This window comes from Carassius auratus, chromosome 9 (assembly GCF_003368295.1).
Source record: "Carassius auratus strain Wakin chromosome 9, ASM336829v1, whole genome shotgun sequence".
Classification (NCBI taxonomy): Eukaryota; Metazoa; Chordata; class Actinopteri; order Cypriniformes; family Cyprinidae; genus Carassius; species Carassius auratus.
In genome coordinates, this window is record NC_039251.1 from 8,330,114 (window position 1) to 8,351,352 (window position 21,239).

Here is a 21,239-nt window from a genome sequence, read left to right on the forward strand (position 1 = left end):
GGCTTTGATCTGATATCAACCTGATGGCTCAAACTAAATTAGTCTGTTTTAAGATTTTCAGCTTAACTTTCAGGTTTCTGGATTGGCTGATTAATATCTGCAGACAACCTTTTTTAGATGTTTGGATTTATTTATTTATTTATTTATTTATTTTTTACATATTGGTTTAGTAATTAAGACTTTGTATTTAATAATATAAAATATAATAATTCAATATAATAAAATATAAAGATTAAAAAATATACATGTTATATTAATTATATTCATAATTTTGAAATATTTTGAAATATTTGTATACATAAGTTTATGATTCTAGTAGTTTGTCTATACATTTTTAATTGTATCTTATTCATATTAAATTGTATGTTCGTGTTGTTGTTTTTTTCCTGTACTGTAGGCCATTCAGTAAGTAGTTAATTAGCTAGAACAATTAGTTTAATATTGTTACAATTTTACATTTCAATGTAGAATATATATTAATGCATTATATATTCTTTACGTGATGAATATTTTAATTATTTAATGTACTGCAGTGGTTCTCAATCCCAGTCCTCATGTAAATCTCAGAATCATACCACTAGAAATTCATCTGTTGTTTTTTGTGCAAAAGTGACTCAAGATGATTGAGCAGATCACATATGGAATGCTGTCTTGAAAGGTTTGCACATTATCTCTAAAAATATATTTCTCTATGGAGAAAATGAATGAGATTCTTTCTTCTGGAACCCTGTAGTGTGGTGTAATGTAAAGGCTTGTCTGGGACGAGGTAGACGGTCGCTGGATCTGTGCCGGCTGTCTGATGAGGTTGGACTAGATCTGTCTGCTCTGAGATGGGAACCGGTTTCCATCTGTCATCCTCACTTCGTCTCTTCTTCCTGAGGAGCCCCTGTGGGATACACTGATCCCGGTCCACAACACTGGCCGGGCTAGACAAATGCCTATACTACATAAACACACTCATCATAATAAATAAGTAAATGAATATCTGGCCTTGAGTGCCAGTAATATAAACGTTTAGGCAATGGCGATTCCTCAGATTGCTTGGACTATGGTAGATAATGGTTAATCCGATACAGATGGAAGGTTTTTTGTTCTACAGCGCTGTTGTATGAGGTTTGTTTGAAATGCTAAAACAATTGTAACCATTTGACCCATGAATGTTTGGATGAAAGTGGATTGTCCCTAAATTATAATAATTATAAATTGTATTTTTTTATCATTGTATATCATGAGCTTAATAAAAGCATTAAATCAAAGAGATTCCACCAGGCTATGACAAAGACTTAACCTTTTTTCATGGACTGTCCAACAAACATCCCGGATGTCCCCTGAACTTATGAACTTTTTTTTTTTTCATTAATAAATGGCATATTATAGAAATGTTATATTTATCTGTATTTTATACTGTTATCCATTGCTAAAATATTGTAATATATTCACTCACTCATATAAAGCACAGCTATATATTTTATTTTATTTTATTTTATTTTATTTTATTTTATTTTATTTTATTTTAAATACTACATATTTGCAATATGCAATTTATTAGCCATAACATGAAAGTAATTATTGGCTAGTTCAACTCTACATAACTTAATGTTATTTACAAATTTATTATTTATGATATTTCTTTAAAAAATTACCTTGGAAAATATATGGGGAATAAAAATACGGAAAGCAGTATCCCCTTTTTACTTGGTTGCATTTAATCAAAACTTTATTAAATATTCATTACATTACATTGCATTACAAATAGTAAAGCCTTATTGTATTGGCCATTTATTTGTTATCGGCCATAACATAAAAGTAATTATCATCATATTTTGCATCCCTTACGGCACCTTTAATTTGAATGATTATGTTTGACAGTCTTTTTGTATTTTTATGGCACATGGAGGAAGTTTACCTCTGCTATATTATACTTTATTTTTTACAGTTCCAGGACTTCACTCAAAAAATTCTTTGTTTGACAAATATAACCTGTTTTTTGGAAGTTTAATTTGTGTTTTGGACGTTTCCTGAGGATGTTATAGCAGAACTTGATCGGACCCATGGGTTCTCTTACACTTTCAATTCACCGGGTCATTTGCCTTCCCCTCAAATCAATGCAGCATCAGCCCGCAGTGTTTTAATGCTTCTCTTGTCCTCAGATGCTCTGGGGGCTCGTCCTGCGGTGAGCGAACCCCCTACGGCGCTCCAAACCCTTTAAAGGGCAAAGAGAGTGAGACGCCCTCGCTGTGTTTGTGTGGATGTGGGGTCAATAAGAGTGGAAGGAAAGGGAGGGGGGCGAGGGCAAAGGTCAGACCCCCTTGCTGAGAAATGTTTTTGTAAGCAGAAGAATTGCAGCGTTGTGAAAGAAAACATTATGGTGGGATGGATGGGGGTAGGAGTCCCAAAGAGGCCAGACCTTAAACCAAAGTCAGGTACAGAAAGTGGGATGTTTCAGGGAGTGTTGGGGGTCTTGATATGAGTGGGAATGCTAATGGTACTGCTTTCCTCCAGGTATTACAGATCTTATAGGCTTGAACAGACAGGACTCATGGTTGAGGTGGTGCTAAGAAAGGGATAGCAGGTAGTCTGTTGGTGTCAACAACCAAATGAGAAGACAACTAATCTCTCCACCCAATTCCAAATACTGAGTTTTGTTTAGAACTAGGAATAAAGTGACTGGAGAAGATCCAGATCTTCAGTTCACGGTTTTGGTTACATGTTCCAGAAATTGAAGGCATTGTGTATGGTTCTTGACAGCATGTGTCAAGGAAACTCTCTGTGTCATTGTGTACATTTGATCAATGGTCAATTACTGTATGATAATCAAACTCAGCACTGACTTTTCCAAATGACCTAATGATGATAAAATTGAGTTTGCCCAAAGCATTAAGGTTTCCAGACTAATGGGTCTTGTACTGTACAAATAAGTCTGTTTTGGGTTGTAGTTAGGGTATTCTAGGCAGCTGCTTGTCAATCCCATAAGGCCTATCATTTAGAAATCAACTGTTTGTGCTACACCGTATACTGTCAGAAGAAGATTTGCAAAAATGACACCTTTATTGGTACATCAGCTTGTCACTGGGCAGAACCAACAATTGTATTGTTTTTTTGTGTAGTTTTTTTTTTTTTACCTGAAAGTTGCATATTTAATTTTTTATTTTGTGCTTTACAAAGATTTATATAGTAGCGTAGATTTAATTTAAATTTATTACATAATATAGAGTTATAATATTAGTAATTTATATAACATAATATTAAATAGTTTTTGGCCAGTATTTCAGATTGTATTAGAATTTCAAAAACGTGTGGCTCCCCAAAAACTTAATGGTACTTATGAATGAATAATTAATTATTATTTTTTTGAGTACCTTGAAAAAACATAATTAAAATATGAAAAAAGGAAAACAATGTATTTGCATTTTTGTTTGGTTACCCAAACAAGTCATTAAATATTTTATTTTATTTTATTGACACATCTTGTTTTTTCAAGACACGTTATATACATTGGAGGAATGGGGAAAAACAGTCTAGCAACCACATAGCAACATGTCCCAGCCATATTTGGTCAGTAGAATATCACAGAAGCGAGGCTTTTGACTGTTTAGGTAAATGGATGGAGGCCCATTGTTGAAAAAAAACAACCATCTTATCCTGGACCTGGAATATGGACACACGGGGATGGGTTTTTCCCGATATGAGGGCAAACTCCAGCACCGTGGAAGCATGTTTTTCATGGATTAGCAACAGTCACACATTTCCAGCTGCTTGGGTTCATTTGCAGGTGAAGATGTTGTGATTTTGCGTTGGTATGGTTGGAGGCAGTGATTGATATATCAAACAAACACAAGAGTGTGGATTTCAAGTGTTTGTGTGTGTGTTTAAAGGATTTATTAGCAGACTTTAGGGTGAGTGTATTTGTATAAGGTGAATTTTAAGGGTGACTCTGAGTATATGTGTGGGTTTGGGAGATGTATGCCATGTTTAGCGTAGTATTTTGAGGCAGATATATGAGAATGAGTAATGTTTAACAGGGCTAAATGATTGGACAGGGAGAATGATATAACGCCACTCGGAGGCTCTTTTCGAAGCTTTACTGAACAAATCAAAACAACTGTATCTGAAATTACATACGTTCACTCATTCACTGTTTCCTATATATTGGATACCAAAGCATTTGCTATATCGGTAACAAGTGAAAGAAATGACTGAATGATTGAAGCACTGGCTTAATGTGTTTATTTTATTGTATGTTTTTAAATGTATTAATTTTGTAAAGCACTTTGGGGCAGCGTCTGTTGTTTAAAAAATGTGCTATATAAATAAAGTTGCTTGCTTGCTTAATAATTTTTTATTCTGTGTATGAAGGCAAAAAAAAATTGGTTTCAGCCAATAAATCAGGATGATTATGTTTATGAAGTTCTTGCTTATATTATGTTCTTTCTTTCTTATATTTTTAATTTTTAGTTTTTATTTTTAGCATGAAAAATAAATAATGAAATAAATGAAAATAAAATATGGAAATGAAAATATTAACTTTTTTTTTGTCTTACTTAAAATTCACTTAAAAGTTTATCAAAACCAAATTAAACAATCATGAATAAAAAAAGAGTGCATATTAATGGATTTGAAACATTTTTAAACTAGATTTGTCCTTTTTTTAATCATGTATTTTAATGACCCATATAGAGAATAACGATATTCAGGAAGTTGTTCACTAAGAAATACGAGAAAAGTCCACAGAATGGCTAATGGTGCACAATATTGGGAGCAATTTTGGACACTGTGTGTCTCTCTTTCTGACTGCAGAAGGAGCAGTCTTTGTAAGGTGACCGTATACATCAGGAATGTGTGTACACGTTAGAGACGGGCCTGCTGGGGCTCTGCGAGGGCTCCGATCTGCTGTAGCATGCTGCTTTTAAGAGGAGGTGTTTAAGTAACCACTGCTGTAATTTAACATCACTTAAGGGCAGATCTGAATACCCTGGAATGACTTCATTCACATTGTTAATTTACAGATTAAACACTAAGAGGATTGTAGGTGAATGGCTGTATTTACCACGCCTCATCGAACGCCTACAGACACTTTCCCATGACGCTTTGCAGGGTGTTCACATGGAGAGACCAATGCTTTCTCTTCTGTACTAGGACATAAAACCTGAAGCCGCAACAAATCACCCTACGTTTGAGTAGCAGCCTCACATTTCAGCAACAGTCTTAAAACGATATGAATGTTGTTGCATTATATAACACTATAGTGCTCAAACCATACAGCTGTGTTTGAAATAACATGTTACAGTATTACTCTTCAAAATCTGCAGTCTGTTTCTTTTATTTACTATGCAACTTGATGGTAATGCTACAATGCTGCATATTACTATTTGAAAAAAAAGTATATATACAATGTTATATTAAATATATATATATATATATATATATATATATATATATATATATATATAATATTTCATGTATTAGTATGCATTAATATAAATGTAATAATGTTAATAAATAACAATAAAATGTAAATAATATATATATATATATATATATATATATATATATATATATATATATATATATATATATGTGTATGTACCTGTAGCTCAATTGGTAGAATATTGCGTTATCAAGCGCAAGGTTCGGGGTTCGATTCCCCGGAAACACATGATATGTAAAAATTGATAGCCTGAATGCACTGTAAGTCGCTTTGGATAAAAACATTATATTGCTTAATAACTTCATATCAGTTATATGTTGTATGCAAATAGCTTAACTTATATTAAGTTATGCAATATCTATGAAATATACATATTTAAATTAATTAAACTTGTGAATATAAAATGTTTGTTTTTATTGATAAATATAAAAACGCACACACAATTTTTAGAATTTGAAGAACTTGCTTAATGCTGTGAATATACTGCAATTAGTAATTAGTATTCTATTTCATTCCTAATATAGCTCAAATCTGGCTTGCACAATTTGACTGCATGTGTAATTCTTTGACATTTAGGTATTTTTGAGTGTGAATAAAGTGTTCAAATACTTTTTGGGACTCATGCTTGCTTCTCTCCTGAGCAGAGTGAATTTGTGATGGAAACGCACCTCCTTTCCAGCCTCAGCCGTGATGGCCATGTGCCCAGTCTGTGTCTGGTTGAGCTGAAAGGATGGAGAGAAAGTGAATGTGTCAGAACCAGTGAGAGACAGAATGAAAAGAGGGGCCTGGACCTATTGGATGAAGCTTTCAGTAATTAAATAAGGGCAATTTAGCAGGCACATTGATACGTGTGGGTCAGTTAAAGGAAAAGTTAATTTAGAAATCAGCCTTATATTGTATTCCATGGAACAGCACTTCCTGTTTGTGTCTTGCCCCGCTTTAGTTCTGTGAGAATAGAATGTTATCTTTCTCCTCCAGCTCCTCTAGGAAAGTTCTTCCCTTGCGTCAAGTTCAAAGAACGCCATCAAAGAGAATCACAGGTGGCTTAACAGCAGCGTCTCTCTCACACACACCACCATCTGGAATCATTGTTGTCCTGTAGTAACCGCATCTGAGACCAGGTGCTGCTGAAGCTTATAGTACACTTGTGGGAAAAACTTTCTGCATGTAGAGGAGTCTGACGCACCAGAAGTGACAGCCGCAACTAAAGTTGGTATTTATTCTATGTTCACAATTGTTTTGAATATATTAAAATTTAAAATCGTTACACACTTACCTTTAATGACCATTAAGTTCCCTAAAAACTATTTGTTTTGTAATCCCCCATGTCTTTTTAATTTTACTCATTATATTTCTTATATTAAATCTAATTTGCTATATTCTATGTATATATATATATATATATATATATATATATATATATATGTGTGTGTGCGTGTGTGTGTGTGTGTGTGTGTGTGTGTGTGTCAGGCAGTTTTAGCAATGTGGTCTGTGAATTTCAGCTGATCACCAATCAAAAATCCAAGGTTCCTGACTGTCCTTAAAGGAGTTATGGTTGATGCACCTAGTTGGAAGGTAAAATTGTGATGTAGTAATGGTTTTGCTGAAACCACAAGCAGTTCTGTCTTGGCAAGTTTGAGTTGACGATGATGGTCCTTCATCCAGCAAGAAATGACTGTTAGCAATGCTGAGCTGTGAGCGGCTATCTTCGGATCATCAGGATGGTATGAGAGGTAGAGTTGTGTGTCATCAGTATAGCAGTGATACGAAAAGCCATGTTTCTGAGAGACAGAACCTATTGTGATGCCATATAGACATGGAAGAGAAGCACTCCAAGAACAGAGCCCTGAGGCATCCCAGTAACTAGATGTTGAGACTTGGACACCTTACCCCTCCAAGATACCTTGAAGGACCTATCTAACCACTGGAGTGTAGTTCTGGAGATGCCCTTTGCCAATAGGGCTGACAGGAGGATCTGGAGGTCTAGCGATTGCATATATGTATATATAGTGTATATTAGTTTTTTTGGTGTTGTTTTTAGGTGTTTTATGTATTTTACGATTTATTTTCACTTAAAAATAATTAATACCTAGATTTGAAAAGCTGAAAAATATTAAAATATATGTATTTAGTGATATGGCCCTACAGACAGAACTATCAGTGTCTGATCACCTTTTGCTTTTCCTCTGAAGCTCTTAATCATTCACGAAAGACTTGTCTGCACGCTGCTGTCTGGAGCCCATCATGCCCTGCCCCGTTTGTGTGGTGATCCTCCCCACCTCTTCCCCTGTCTGGGGTGAGAGGCTGTATTGTTTGCTGTATGGATTGGTCGTCTGAATGAGGCTGAGTGCCTTTCCCAGGGGCTTAGCGTCTCGGCGAGGGGGCTGTGTATGCATTTACGCAGGCCATGGGAGATGATGTGTGCCCTGCTTCAGGGGCTCGGCCTTTGTGCCCATCTGAGAGAGTGAGATGGGCCATTTGAAATGATGGCAGTGTTTGGGGTGATGGGATTGGGTAATTCGTAACCCCATGGGTTTAAATAGACTGTGGAAGGTTAGCCAGCCCTCCCCATGATTCCTGCATCCTCAGCCACAACTTTCCTCAACAATAACCCATATCCCAAAGCACCCGCATTGTCCTGAAACAATTGCGTAACAGCGGAGCCTGGCCGTATTGTTTTGGGGGTATGTTGACGTATGTATTTTCAGAGTAAACAAGGCAGTATCAGTAGAGGAGTGTGTTATGTTTGTGGGCCAAGATTCTTTGTCAGTGTTTCTCAGTCTAATTCAGTTCAGCCTCCTGTAGTTGTGTGAATAAAAGCTCACAGGGTCCTGTCTCACTGTCAGGAGTCCAGACAAGTCTCATTCTCTGCTCTCTTGAGTCCAGATTGAGACATTTTCCTGTCTTGCCTTTAGCGCTTTCTTTTTATGTGTCCCGTGGCTCAATAAGTTTATGTACAAATGCATGAACAGAATGTGCAAAATGTGGAAATGTGAGAGAGTGTTTTAAGTTCAGGTAAAAAAGTGTTTTGATTTTCATTTTTTCTTCCTATCATTTGTTGCATTGGCATGTTGCACGGAAATTGACCATTGTTGGTGGCACATCATTTGAGTGCTTCAGCAGAAGGGAAGATTATTACTGAATTTTGCTTTCAATACAGTACCAAGTATTATAAAGCCTAATATTTTCAATACTTATACCATTAAGTGGATGCCGATAGCCTTGAGGGCAGTGCAATGACATATCATGCTGTTGTGCTACAGGCATCCCGAATTCGAATCCCGGCTCAAGAACCTTTCCTTATCCTGCTCCTCTCTCTCTCCTATATCACTTCTATACTGTTCTGTACTAGTTTTCTTTTTAAACATATTTATGGTCAGTTATTTAACATCACACAATAACTGATACAGACTATCTATTATTGTTATTGTTGTAATTATTATTATGATTATTATTAGTAGTAGTAATAATATTAGTACTCGTATTATTAGTATTGTTTTTATATTTATTAACAATTCTACAGCGTAATGTATTATTATTAATTGTTATTAATTATTATTAGGTAATTTTTAATAAATAAATACAAATAAGCATTACTATTTACAAAAACAAAAACAATATTTATTTTTTATTTTATTTATTTTTAGGCATAAACCGATAAATATTACTACTGGACAGCTCTGTCTTTCATTTTGAATCCAGTGTTCCGGGGAGTGGATGGAGAAATAGTTCTTCTCCTACGCAGCTATTTGCTAACACAGTTGATTTTTTTTCCCACCTCATAGCTTATGATACAGTTTCTTTTTTATTATGTTCTTCTTCATGGATTTTGTTTTATATTTTGTGATATTTTTATTTGAGAATTGTTTTTCTTCCAGCATCAGTGTCAGTCTGTAGTACTGCGATTTCAGGACTGTAGATGTTTTTGCATATAACAAACAAATCCTGTGGATTACTACTTTGGTGCTGTTATGCTGATTTTTGGTTCTTGAAAGTTAAATGTTTTCAAAAATTCTCCTTTGGTTTTTTGAAAAATCAATAGAAACAACATGCAGATTTTAAACAACATGAGGGTGAGTAAATTATAAACATTGGGTGAACATTTGTCTGTTGTTTTAATTTAACAAGCAGTTGACAGACTGCAGTCTGTATAGTATCTGTATGTGTAGATTGTGATGGTATCATCCAGTGTGTGTTAAAGACTCACGGATCTCAGATTGGGGATCCTGCCCGGTGCATTGATTGTTTTCGGCTAATTAGATTAGTCTAATCACATTAAGTTGGTGCCGAGGCGCGTCCTGACGGAGCAATAGAAATGAGACCATGTCATTGTTGGCACATAGCCGTCAATGTCACACCATCCCATGGAGTTTCATTCTTCAGATAAACCATCTTTGTTTGGATTGTCCTGAGCATCTCTTGGGAGAAGACCGCAAGAAGTTTACCCTCAAGCATGTCTACAGCATTGATTTCCACTGAGGGTCATAAAGATGATTCAAATATTACAGAATTCTGATTATCTGATATTATAGTGTTTATAGAGCTGGTACAGATTCAGTAGATGTCTTGTTTACTGTATCATCAAACCTTTCAGATATAGACTAGGATTTCCCGAACTAATCTCAGTCTATAAATCCAGATGTCGACTCCTCAAACATACTTTGAGGAGGTCTGTCTTGTACAGTCATTTCCTCCATTTACAATAGTTCTGATCTGCTGGAATTTCCTTATGCAGCAACAGATGTCTGCAAGGCTCCGCCCCCTTAGTTAATTTTGCTCAGTCAGACAAACGTTACAGAATGAAGACACTTGGGAGTTTGTTGTCCAAATGTCAGAAAACACTGGCCAGCTTCTGTGCCAGCTGAACTTCGCTCTCCTCTCTGTGCTGCTCCGTCAGCATCTCAATATATGAGACACGTGGCATATCAGATCCCTGCCAAGCTAGGCTGGCAGCCGTAGGGAAGAGCCACCTACATGGTACTCAAAATTCATTTTCTTTTGTCTGTTTCTTTCTCTCTCTGTGTGTGTGTTATAGGTTTAGGTAAGTATAAGAACCCTGGACTGTACTGCTATTTTTTTTGTTTTTTTGTTTTTCTCCCAGTGAAATGTTGTACAGTATAGGGCATTTTAGTGCACCCTCTTGCTCATATCTCCTGCTTGAACATTAAATCCAGGCAGGAAAAAGAAATGTCAGACATCATTATGGAAATGAGAAACACGGAGGCCTGAAACGGGGTCTGTTGAGAGAAAGACAGCTCATCTGAGCCTGTCAGATCCAAATTTGTGGTTCCAGCTTACATAACACACCTGCAGCGGCCCCAATCCTGTCCATGTCTCTATTGTTTTTGGATGGGCCCTTTCTCCCCTCTCAGCTCCTACTGAGGGTGAAGCACAGGGTGCCTCAGTCTTACCTAAACGCAGCTGCACCATTCCCAAATAAGGCTCTAGTTTCATGGAGAATGCTCTGGGTTGCATTTTCATTTTGGACAAAAAAGAACAATGCAATCTCTACATTTTGTTTGTCTTTAGATAAGCTGCTTCTATTGTACATGTGCACAGTTAGAAGAATAGAAATATACATGTGAAATACTTGAAAATAGTAGGCACTGGGAGAAATAACACAACAATTGCTAGACTTATGTCAGCAGGTAACAATTAAGTTTTTTTTTTTCACAAATACTATAAAGCAGCCCAACTGTTTTCAACATTGATGATAATAAGAAATGTTTCCTGAGTAGCAAATCAGCAGGAAGGGTCATGTGACAAGACTGGAGGAATGATACTGAAAATTTGACATCACAGAAATAAATTGCTAAATAAATACAATTAGTATTTTTATCAGGCTCCTATATTTATGTTCAGTTATTTCACTTTAAAGTAAAAAGTTTTTTTTTTTCAAATATAACACAATTTTATGAAAGCCTAATCAGGTAAATGTTGCTGTTTATTAGTAAGTTGTTGTTTAGATTGCTGTATATTACTCAGTTATATTGTTATATTGCTGCAAATTATTAAGTATTATCTATTGTTTGTGTTCTCTCTCTTTTTGTTTGAAATGATTGTTCCTTCGATTGGTCAAGATAATATTCTATTTATTTGTATTTTTTGGATCGTCCTGCTGTAGCTGTAAGTAGTAAGAGTCTTTATCGTGTCTCTATAATATGTCTTGTTTCTTTTCCACTGCAGCCTGAAGAGTTTGAGGCCGTCCACTCCCACACCTTCCGGCTGAAGACGTTCAAGAAGGGGAAGCACTGCGGCGTGTGCAAGCAGACTGTAAACAATGAGGGGCTCATCTGCAGAGGTCAGTCCAGGGGAGGGTGGACCGCCTGGGGGATGTCTTCTACTAGGGACATCTGTCCGTCCCAGCATCTGATGAGAGCTAATGGATAAAGGTTGAGATGTTTGTGAGGGGTGGCAGCTGCTCCCACTGACCAGTCAGTCTGTCCCTCTAATGAAACATAATCATTAACCTGATTAGGCCACTGAGAGAGAATGTGTGGCGTTACAGACAGGGCTTGTACCGCAGAACGACCGCAATAGCCGCTGGAAATTACATCACCACCTTTGTGACTTTACAAGCTTCCCATTATGGCAGGGTGGTTTTGGGGGATATTCACCTGATTTGAGTCCTGCTGTGGGAAAGATTCAGCCGGAGTGGAATGTCAGCTTCCATCATGGGAGGTCAAGAAGTTAAAGCAGGGTTTACGCGTGACGTTTCTGCACTAGAGCCAAGATTCCCACCAAAAGCGAAGTTATCACCAGGGCCGTTTCTATACATATAGGCATCTGTCTCATTTACACGCCTTCATGTCATTCAAAACCTGTATGACTTTCTTCTGTGGAACATATAAAAGAAGATATTTATAAGAATGTTGGTAACCAGAGTTTCAGCTCCCACTGACTTCTATTGTATGGCCAAAAATATAATCAAAGTCAAGGGGAATGGAAACTGTTTGGTTACAAACATGCTTCAAAATATCATTCTTTGTGTTCCACAGAGGACAGGAAGTAATGCAGGTTTGGGATGAGATGAGGTTGAGTTAATTCTGACAGGAGTATCCTTCTAAAATAATTAAAATGTAACAAACAATCTGTATTAAGTACATTTAAGTGGGTTAATATATTAGCAGTAAAAATATGGATTGTTTTTCAAATTTTATCAGAAAGACACTTTCAGAAAAACAGATATTTATTGTATATTGCATAATGTTTAAATGAAAGACACCATCAGCAAAATAATAATGTGATTATAGTGCTGATTAGTATATTATTATAGTAAAATGATTTCTACAACCAAAGCCTTGCTTTATTATTATTATTACTAACGCTAACAAACAAAAAAGATACAAGATATCCTGGTCATAGATCTTGGTCTCCTGTGAAATATTCTGAACATTCATATCATTGTTTTAATTAATTGCGTGAATCACTAGTTTTTTAATAGAATTATACTCTGTTTAAAGCATACTGGGGATAAAACCTTTACTTTGTTTACATAATTAAACTGCAAGATCTGATTAAACTGTTCATATTTATATAATAAAATGCAATGAAAAATTTTTTTTTTGCAATTTTATCCAGAAAATGTTGCAAAACTAAACAATTTAAGACAGATATGGCCTGATGTGTTTATTGTATATTTATTTTTCACTTAATACATTTTAAAATTAGTATTATTTAAAAACACCAACATGGATCAATAAGGATCTTGTTGAAATGGTCAGAAAAGGTCCTGGTCATCATGATGCATTTGATAGTTTATTTTTGTCAGTCTTTTCTATAATTAAGTATTAATGATCTGACTGGAACTTTATCTCATTGTTTTGTCCTACCCGTTGATGAATTACTCAACCTTGACCATGTTCTTCTGCTGAATAGTTAATGTTAGGACATACTGTGTGCTCATATTGGGTCAAAGGTCATGGTAAAAAGCATTCAAGCTTAGAAATACAGTATAAAGTGCGTGTTCATCTGGTTTGCTGGGGTTCTGGCAAACCAGATCTCCATTTTGGTGCTTATTTAGACAAGCAAGTTATCATGGGAGTTTATTAGCCTTGAGTGATGTCTATGTCAACGTTGTTTGGTGTATTTCTGTTTTCACATCTGAAGTTGGCGTTAACCTGCTCAAAGCCATTAGCACTTGAGTCTTTGATTGTGCAGATCCTCATGGGCAATGATTTCCTTTCAGAATGATAGATCTGTCTTTCTGTCACGTGTCTCTGGGGAGTGTGTCCCATCTGAGTGGTAATGAGTCATTGAGTTAAAGACAGTTAAGACTGTTAGCTGATTGTTTGAGCTGTTAACCTGCCGCTTTCTCCAATGCATGTCCATCACAACACAAAGGACCGAGTCCTCTTAGTGACCTCTGATATCTGAGGGCTTTGAGATGGAAAGTTCAGGACAGAGAGGTTTATGGGACCCTTTGTGGCTGGATTGGCAAATGGGATGCTTTGAATGGGCGTCAAGTGACTGAACAAAACTTCACTAAACGTAATTTGTAGCAGGCTTCCTAGGCGATAATCTCAATAATCTTTCTACATTGTTACATTTTGTACGATATGATTTCAAATTCTGTCAGTTTTATAAGTTAATTTAATATTGCTCTGGTGCTCTTTAAATTGGCGTGACAGATCGGTGTAGTCGCCTCACGCGTCAACCAATAATCTTTTTACTTTTTGCTTTGAGTTACAGCATGAACTAAACATGAATGAACATCAGAAGCTACGTTGACGGAAACACTACTGAACACTACTGACTTACTGAAACGTTTAATGACCAGTGTAATCGTTCAATAACGACGGCAAGACGTCAATAAAACAGTTTGCAAACATTGTCACGTAACATTGCGTTGATCTCAAGAAAGCCATTCGATGTATATAGCTCGCTAATAAGATAGAAAAATAACTCTAGAGAGCAGCATATTGCTAAATATATGCAGTATATTACATTATTGATCTTTTTTTTATATAAGTTGTCTTGAATGATGTATGTTTGAATAAATCTGTTATGAAAAGAAGTGTTAGAGGTATTACCGTCACTATTTAAATGGTTATATTTAAACGAATTGGAATGCCTGCCTTATGTGCAATTTAAACGTGTAAATGCAATAATTTTTTTATTGGAGTGTTGATTATTAACTAATTGATTATTAGAACTTTATTTTCGATTAACATTTTTAAATCTCAATTTGGTATATACAGTATGTGTATAGGCTAATGCTATATTTTAACTGAACATCCCTAAGACAGTGATACTGTTTTAATCGTAAGTGTCTATCTGCTATCACCCTGACTGAGTGTTATGAGCTGTTAATCTGGCCGTATTGACTTGTCATGCTCTAGTAGATGGAGGAAATTACAAATGATCTGAGCTGATATATGAATTGTCTCTGTTTGAGTAAATTTAGTTTGAAAGGAACCATACCTGCACTTAAAAGCTTTGGGGAGATAAGAATCCTGCCGTGATGCTCATAAATGAGCGCAGTTTTAGCGCAGACAGCTGTGTCCCATCTAATGGTAAATAAAGCATGCAGTCTGCAGGCCTGATCACAGTCGAGCACTTGACTTGAGAACAGCAGGTCAGACTGAACTCAGCTGCAAAGTTAATATGGGTTTCTGTCGTTTTTAGTGCTTGAATTAATTGCAGACATGTGGATTGTTTTTGAAGGCTTAAAGACGGCACTTCAAATATTTACATTTACATTTATGGATTTAGCAGACACTTTTATCCAAAGTGACTTACAGTGCATTCAGGCTAGGTATATATATATATCCCAGCCTATAGGCCTGCTCATATTTAAAAAAAAAATATATTTTTCCAAAGTGTAAAGTGCAGCATCAACAGTTTCAGTTTTTAGACCTGCTCAGATTTCGTTATTGGGTTGGCCCGATCGGAATTAAGAGCAAAGGTCTGTTTAAATGCCAACGGGAGCTGCGTTCGAATTACGTTAGTTTTTTCCTAGTTGTAGTGATGTTCACACTCGCGTGATGCCTTTTGAAAACTTCAGAATCAGCTGCAGGGTGGGATTTGCGCTGAACGCGGAGATTTCCGAATATATTCGTGTGGAAACACGAAAATGTACCTATGTTCCGCACACTAAATATTGCTTTCGGTCATTGGGTACACACGTGCACTGTATCGAAAGCCCTGTACCGAAACGGTCCGGTACGAATACACGTACCGTTACGCCCCCACCCCCAGTATCACAACCTGCTGGAATGTCACAGTATGTCACAAAAATCTAAATTATTATTATTCATAATTTTTCATCATTCCACTATTCATGTACATAAAACAAAATTCATATAGTAATATTTACTTGTATCCTAGATTTTTACCAATGTGTTTCTGAATGATGCCGCAAATGAATCATTGACTCCGTTATGAATCAGTTCAATGTAGGTGTTTGAACTCACTTAAACTCACAAGCTCTAACCAAATCAGTCTTGGATGTCTTCCAGGATGTCTGTGAAACTAGTCTAATGAGTTGCACTATTCTATATTTAAACTCTAGTCTGAATGGCTAAATTAAAATTGTCATATTTACAGTAGTGCTCAAGTTTGCTGTGTGTTCAGAGTACAATAGCTGTATCTCCAGCAGCCAACGTTTGGCAAATTTAAGCAGCACCTCTCTGGATAGAGAATGGACCATTTGCCCCCCTTTTGAGCCCCCCGCCCTGTAACATGATCTCATCTGATTATTTTCATTCCAGCCGATCACAGTTTTGGACGCGTTTCCTTGCAAGAGTGAAAGCAGCCTGCCTGACTCTGTCATGACTCACTGTTGTTTCTCATTTGCTTTTCAATGGCATCAATTGATCTGGCGTGTCTTCTCGCCAGCATAAACACCTCAGGCACAGCGGTGACCCAGAGATATGAAACGATGTCAAGGGGAAACATGTACGTAAAAATAGCCTTTTCTGCTGTTTCATTAGTATTCCATCTCTGCCTCTGGACATTGAGACTGGTTTCCTTCTTAAGAAAGAAATGCAAAATCTCCCCTGATCACCCTCAGGGGTGCAGGCTGCTTTTGAAGAGACTGGATTTGTGTGTGTGTGCGCGTGTGTGTGTGTGTGTGTGTGCGTGTGTGTGTGTGTGTGTGTGTGTGTGCGTGTGCCTGTGCATGCACACATGGCAAACACATGCAAGCGGACACACACAATCTAACGAAGTCCAAGCCAGTTTACACAAAGGAGTCTGTTCAGGAAATAAGGGAGCACACATCTTTTAAAGGGGAAATGTGCAATTTCTGTGCCTTGTGTTTAGTTGGAATAGTTTGGAATAGCATATAAACATAATACTCTTACTGTTTTTGCAGTATGAAGTATTTATTCTTTGCAAATTACTAGGATTTTCTGTTTGCAAAGAAAAGCCAGACTTCATGATATTCAGATGACAATTATTGAAAAGTGCAATATACAACAAAGTACAGTACACTGCACCGTATCCCACAATGCACTGTCAATTTGACCTTACACTGGCAGCATAACAAATCAGCAGAGAGTAACTGCAGTTACAGTTTTTGAAACTTTTTTTTTTCCAAATCTGAATTCCAGAAAAAAACATTGTTGCACAAATTTGAATTAAGAATGCTAAATAATCATTTAATTGTTCCAGCTGTCCAATTCTTATATATTCAGAACAACAGCATGATTACAGTATTGGCCTAGTTTATGGAACTGTTTTCAATAGACAAGACGTTAATAGTGAGTAACCTATATTTTAGACACCGTGTTGTCTGTTTCTTTGCATATTTTTGAAAACAGTTCCAAATAAATGATGCAGAACCGACTGCTGCATGTCTTTGAGTAACAAAAAGTAGTGGCGTTTTGTTCTTAGATGAATCTATTTTTAAATGAATCACTTCAGTGAATGATTCAGTGACTCACAAGAACATTTGTTCATTTACAAATATGTAAATATTCTTAAAGCAATAAATTTATCAAAATAAAGTGAGTTTTGCTTAAAACAAGAAACTATGTGTCAATGCAATAAGATAAATAAATAGGTTATTCCTTTACAATTAAGTGAATTTTTCTTACACCATTGGCAGATATTTTATTCTTGTTTAAAAATCTAAAAAACTATCAAAAAGTAAAAACTAAATAAAAAAAAACCTAAATCAAAAACTAAATTCTGATGCATTTTAAGCATACATAACTTAATATATCATTTTTTTCTTTTGCTTATCCTTATTTACTCAAAAACGCTGCTTAAAATATTAAGACTAATTATCAATCCTAGAATATAAGTGTATTTTGTATTAATGCACTGCAAGATTGTTTGAAGTATTATTTTTAAATTATATTCCATTTTTCAAAATAATTAACACAAATAATAGATGTATTATTTCAAAACTTAATATCTTAATAGTATGCAGTGATGCTTTTCAAGTAAATGTCAAAGAAAAAGTCAAAAAGTAAAAAAAAAAATACCTTGCATGGACTCCTTAGTTTTTATCAGCATTGCTCAACCCAACAGATTTGAGAGCTAGAACTCAGGCACATCATTGTCTGAGTTAGTTTTGTGACTGCTGGGCCAGTTTTAAATGAACAGACTGCAATTTCGTTTGACTGCTCTTAAATATCACACTTCACCTTTACAAATTTCCCACAGCAGGTCCATCAGGCACTGTTTATTTTTTCTCATCCATCCATCACTGCCGTTGTGATTCAGGCACACACACATTACATAACCACTCACTACAGCTCATTAGGGCTTCCTGAAGTTGCCACTCCTCTCCTGGAGCAGCATTAGTGAAATGAGATAAGCAGATAGATGAAGACGACCGTTAATTTCTCCCCGCTGATAGACGAGCTCTGTGCTGAGTCTAACATCATTACTTTAATCAGCTAAAACTCCCCGTCTCAGCATGACCTTCCATTTGGTATGGCAGTAAACACGCGCAGGACTTCCTCCTGTTTGTGCTTATTTAAATCTTTTAACATTACAACAGCTGAAAATATATTCATGAAAAACCTACACATTTTGGTTCAAGCCTTTACTTGAGAAATCTGGTGTGAAATTAAAGCTCCGTCACCAACCAGAATTAGAGTTTTTAGCACAAGGCGTCTTTTATTGAATCTGGTTGCAGACCTTCTAAGGCACCATAACGTCTGATAATCTGCAATGATGGCAGACATAAGGAGGCATCCTAATAGACATGATGTTGTTTAAGCATCTGATGAGGTTTTGATGACTTATTAACTCTGTAGACAGTCTGAGTAGGCAGTTTTTCAGTTGGAGCCATTATGTTGAATTGGAGGGTCCAGCACCCCAAATATCATTTGAGGTTAAACACACCAGTGAGATGCTGACATCTTCTGGTTGGTTTTATATATGTCTATATTTCACACATACTTTCCTTGTGTTACTTATGGACTTTGATGGAAGTCATACAGAATTATGAAATGTTGCACATTCAAGCAGTTTTGCTCTGAATTTTTTTTTTTTTTTTGTAATAATTTACCAAAGACAACAAGCTTTTTTTTTTTTTTTTTTTGCACTACTACAACAAATTAAAGAACAAATAATGAGCTTTAGGTGTGTAATTTTTTTATCTGTTAAAAAAAAAATAATAATAATAAAAAAAAAAATGATATTTGGGAAGCTTAATTTCTGTTCTTAATGGACAGTGAATGCAATACATATGAGCTAAATAACACATAAAAACTTAATTAGCCAAATGATCTGATCTTCTAAAAAAAAAAAAGCATATTCTATAAACTATTCTTCTAGCTTTCCCTTGCCTTACAAAACATAGCTGGATTTAATTAAAATATTAAACTTGTCAAATCAGACTGTTAAAAAATATTATACATTATATTATTATAAATATTATAATTATAAATACAAGATATATACAATTGGTGCATTTATTTTGCAAATTTTCAAATTTTACTTTATTTGACATGGACTAGTCATTATACTAAATTCTGCAACAAATATATGAAAAAAGACTCTTTATGAGTATTTTGCTGCAGTGTATTTTGTCCAAAGGCTGTTTGCAGATAAATGCATGCAGTATTTGTTTCTGCCACTAGAAGACAGTGCAAGAATATAAATTATGAGCCTTTAAATTGATCAGAGATCCTGTTTGTGTCATGTTCACGGTTTTTAGATTGCAAAAAAAGAGTCCACCAACCACAACACACTCTGATTTTCTGAAAAAAAAAAAAAAAAACAGCAAACAAATCTGCACACACTTTGAAGAGTGACCACTGAATACTATTACATAAGCGCTGTAATGTGTTGAATTCAGCAGCTGTTTCAACAAATGTAGCAGCGATTTGAGAGCGTGGCTCTCAGAAAGCATGTTGATTCAATGCTGCAGTGGAGTAAAGCACGGAATCCACCCCAGATGAGTATCAGAGAATAGTGGGAAATAGTCCTTACAGGATATTAAAGCTTACCATGTTGTTTCTTAGTTACTGTAACACCTGACATCACACTTAGTAGATAGAGAGTGTTCTGAATGGACAGAATGGGGTCACACATGAGTTTTCCTACACACACACACACACACACACACACACACACAGACTACACACACACACATTTTACACCAATAATAGGCTTCTTATGCGTGTCACTGCGGGTTTTCATGTACTGCGTGTGTGTTTATTGTCTTACTGAAGTTATACTTTTGGAATCATCTCTGGAATATTAGATACATTTGGTAAATTTCTATTTATTTATTTATACATTTTAAGATATCAAAACATAAAAAGTTTGGTCTGTGATGTTTCTTCATTTAGATAGATAATTAAATGTGTGTCTGTGTTTTTAAAATATGATATTTATCTGTGAAATGGGTTGTGCTCCTTACATGACAGGTTGATACGTCACAGACATGAAAGCACACAGTAATCATAGATCTCAATCATAATGCCAGAGATTCCCAAAACAGTGAGCCCAGTGCAGAAAACAGCACACAGTTCAATATTTACTCTAGTGTTTGTGTATGCTGTCGTCAGTTTACTGAGGTTTAACTGTAGAATGGTGAAAGGGAGTGCAGTGTATATATACAAATATAGCCTTTTTGGTATGGTGTATTGTTGGATGGTTCAGTGAAGGACATCACAGATGATTATTTCTGTTTTATTATCATTTGGAATGTTTTTGTTATTTTGTGAAATTTCTTTCTAAAACATCCATCCTCCATCCACTTCTTAAAGAGATAGTTCACCCCAAATCGAAAATCTGCAATAATCAAAAGAAGATGTTTTGAAGGACATTGGCGCTTAAAACAAAGTTGGACCTCACTGGTTTTCATTATAAAGCAAACCAACAAAAAAAGCAGACATTTTCTAAATGTTCTCGAAACTAAAAATTTCTTTAGTCTCTCTCAAGTGTGCATAACTTAAAGACGTTATCTGCCACAGTATAACAAAATTGCCAGCGTTTGACATTTGTTCCGTCGTAAGTGCTGAGTGTGCCAAAACGCTAAACCCTCATCTGGCACTGCGGCACTCAGGGGACCCGTTTGGTTTGAGAGAATGATTGTAGCATGTTGCAGTGGTCCGTGTGTGTGTGTGTGTGTGTGTGTTTGCTGGAGTGCCGTCCAGTGTGTTTGTGTCTGAGGAAACTCGTGGTCCGGCTCTGTGATTGTGCTCTCTGTGTAGCCCGGCACGGCCCAGCCCTCTGGGACCACTGCTGGTTACACAAGGGCAGCATGTGAAATGCCAACCCGCTCCTCCTCCTCCTCCCTCTCTTTTTGAACATTCTTAAGTCCTTGTGTCAGATATTAAGCAGCCCCCTCCTAATCCTCTTTCACACACCCTCTACCTCTCTCTCTCTTCTGCCTCTCGCA

At 36.1% G+C, this 21,239-nt stretch overlaps 1 protein-coding gene across 9 annotated transcripts in view; it reads left to right on the plus strand.

Moving 5' to 3' along the window:
* LOC113108284 (tensin-1-like) overlaps nucleotides 1-21,239 on the plus strand; it is a 242,767-nt gene that overhangs the window by 75,054 nt on the left and 146,474 nt on the right. For 8 of the 9 annotated variants that reach the window (XM_026271224.1, XM_026271220.1, XM_026271223.1 and 5 more), the window contains exon 2: nucleotides 11,615-11,729. In XM_026271224.1, coding sequence (XP_026127009.1) covers nucleotides 11,615-11,729 — 115 coding nt within the window. Of the gene's footprint in view, nucleotides 1-9,480; nucleotides 9,502-11,614; nucleotides 11,730-21,239 lie in introns of those variants that run through there. The other variant, XM_026271225.1, reaches the window with a different exon arrangement.